Source organism: Cebus imitator, unplaced genomic scaffold (assembly GCF_001604975.1).
Source record: "Cebus imitator isolate Cc_AM_T3 unplaced genomic scaffold, Cebus_imitator-1.0 Scaffold89, whole genome shotgun sequence".
Lineage (NCBI taxonomy): Eukaryota > Metazoa > Chordata > Mammalia > Primates > Cebidae > Cebus > Cebus imitator.
Window position 1 is genome coordinate 1859376 of NW_016107404.1, and position 3141 is coordinate 1862516.

Here is a 3141-nt window from a genome sequence, read left to right on the forward strand (position 1 = left end):
CCGTCTCAAAAAAAAAAAAAAAAAAAGCTAGTGACAAAACCAAAAATTCCAACATAAACAGGGAAATGTATGACACATGATGAAGACTGCTATCAAAACTAAACGTCTATCTTATCTCTGTCATCATCATCTTCTTACTTGAATCGTGTGAATAGTGTAACTGTAACTTGAAGGATCTAATTAAAACTGTTTTATGTTTTCTGGTTCATCTACTTAAAGGGCACCTAACTCCAACTTTTGTGCATGGCAAAAAGTATACAATAGACTACAACATTTAACCAGACTCCTTTGCCCACATGTATATACTGGTCCCTTAGTCCAAGAAAAAAAACCTCTAGCTGATCAGGGGCTGGAAAGTGGAGGACTGGCAAAGGAACCGCAAAAAGGTACAGGTGAAAACATGTACTTCTATGCTCTTTAAACCCAAGCAGTTTTTAACTCTTCCCTCTCCATTGCCCCAGCAATAAATTCCCTTTTTGCCTAAGATAACCAGGGTTGCTTTCTTTGCTAACAGCCAAAAGAACTCGCATCCATCGTCATCTCTAGATCCTTCTCCTTCCAATTCATCCTACAACCAGTTGTCATATTAATCTTCCTAAAACATAGCCCCAGTGACATCCTACTCCTCAAAACTGTAAGTGGTTCCACATTGTTTTCAAGGTTATGTATAAACTCTTAGCCTATTATCCAAAGCCCTTCATTACTGAGTCCAAATGCAGAATGGTATGTAGGCACACAGACGCCAAAGCAGTACGGGCCTTAAATTGAAGTCCTGCTAGTTGTGAGCTGTGTGACAATGAATAGGTGAATAAGTATCTTTCAGCCTCAGTTCCCTTATCTATAAAATGGAAATAACAAAGAGTGCATGCTCTATAAGGTGGTTGCAGATGATTAAAGGAGAAAATGCAGGCGTCCATTAGATGCTACCCTCAAGTACTAAACTGTACATGCTCAATACACCAACCCAACTGGACTACTTATTTCTCTGAGAAGTCCCCCTACTTTCCTGGTCTTGTGCCTTTAATTATGGTATTCTTCCTACTATGAGCCAGTCATTATGCTAGGATCAAATGATTAACCAATGATGGAACCATGATTCTAACCCAGGTTTGATTCCAAAATTCATGTTCTATGCTACAGAATTGAATTAAAGAATTAGTAGAAATTGTAGGGTATTAATTATATTCTACACATAATTCATCAGGAGAAGGGAATCATAACTACCACCTCCTTTAAACACCCCCTCCTCCAACACACACAAATATACATAGTAAGATGAGATACAGTACCACAGAGGGAAATAATTCTTTTTAAGACTTGCAAATCAAAACTATACTGGGCAATGAATAGCCTGGCAAAATATTTATTGAAGGGCTCTGGTTTCTATCTTAACCATCATTTGGTATCTTAGTAATTTTAGGTCATGAACATACAGATATCCTCAGCTGGTTTCTAAGTTCTCTGCATAAAGATGCCATCTAGACACACTATTCAATCCAAATGGGTACAACATAGGAGTACAACTTTAAAACTCCTATTTAATATGAAGCAATATAATAAATACAAATAATTTTCAGCCTTTAAATTAAGGAAACGTATCTGGTAGGATATAAAACCTGAAACTGGCACTTAGAAGAATAATCACCATGAAAGTCAAAAATGAAAAATAAACAAAAGAAAAACCTTAGTTCAGCCATATTAATTTAAACATCCTCCTAGCTAGTGAGTTTCAAACTTTAAAATAAAGCCAAGTATTGAGTACTGTACTTGAGTCATTTCAACCTCACAGAGATGGAACACCCAAGTGTACTCCTGAGAACCAACCTACCTAAGACTCAACAAACGAGCTAAAGGTCCCAGGTCTCATTATCCTCTCAAACAGTTATGCCTCTGTAACTCAAAGAAATAACTCTAAACAAATAATAATACAAACCCCAGCCTGCATTGTATCACATTGAAGAAAATGTCTTTTAGGCGACAGTGAAAACTCTTACTGAAATACCTTGAATAATATCCTCTTTTAAAATTTCAGTTTCATCATCGTCATTTAAGCAATAAACTGTTTCTTTTTGTATATCTTCTTTTTTTAGGGTTTTTGCATCCACAACTGTCCAAGTCTTTTTAACTCTCTCCTGTAGAATCTTACATTCCAGAACACAAAGGGAAAACAAGGAAAGTTAGGATTCCAGTTGACAGAAGAGGAAAACCTAATATACTCTCTGGCACAGACAAAAATCCAGAACAATTACTCTAGCTACATTATTTTGTTTGCTCATGTCTTTTATGAAAATTATAGTTTATTTCATAACAAAATATACTGGATAACTCTGCATTTCATTTTCTCCCAAAGGTAATCCACAAATATTCACACTTTCTATATAAAACATCTGATACTTTTATTTACTATTTATTTTTATTTTTTGAAACAGAGTCTCACTCTATCGCCCAGGCGATAGGTTGGAGTGCAGTGGCATGATCTTGGCTCACTGTAACCTCCACCTCCTGGGTTTGAGCGATTTTCGTGCCTCAGTCACCCAAGTAGCTGGGACTAGAGGCGTGTACCACCACGCCTGGCTAATTTTCGTATTTTTAGTAGAGACGGAGTTTCACCATGTTGACCAGGCTGGTCTCAAACTCCTGGCCTCAAGTGATCTGCCCATCTCTGCCTCCCAAAGTACTGGGATTATAGGCATGAGCCACTGTGTCCAGCCAGACTATCTAATAAAAAGAGGACTACACATTTTACCATAGTTTCCAACAGAAAAAAAAAAGGAAGCAATATATCTGTGTCAGAAATCAACAAAAATATTTGAAAAGGAAGCCAAACAGGAAAGGGGGGAGATAGTATTCACATTCCTAGGGACACTATTCTAGGCTAGGCTTTGATGGAACCTAAAATAAATAAAGAACTACCCTTGGCCGGGCGCAGTGGCTCACACCTGTAATCCCAGCACTTTGGGAGGCAGAGGCGGGTGGATCACGAAGTCAAGAGATCAAGACCATCCTGGTCAACATGGTGAAACCCCGTCTCTACAAAAAATACAAAAAATCAGCTGGGCCTGGTGGCGCGTGCCTGTAATCCCAGCTACTCAGGAGGCTGAGGCAGGAGAATTGCCTGAACCCAGGAGGTGGAGGTTGCGG

The 3141-nt window shown here is 38.5% G+C and overlaps 1 protein-coding gene across 1 annotated transcript in view; it reads right to left on the reverse strand.

Moving 5' to 3' along the window:
* The window catches only part of XRCC5 (X-ray repair cross complementing 5), a 99958-nt gene that overhangs the window by 77938 nt on the left and 18879 nt on the right, over window positions 1–3141 (reverse strand). Inside the window, exon 8 of the mRNA XM_017534951.2 lies at window positions 2003–2141. Coding sequence (XP_017390440.2) covers window positions 2003–2141 — 139 coding nt within the window. The remainder of the gene's footprint in view (window positions 1–2002; window positions 2142–3141) is intronic.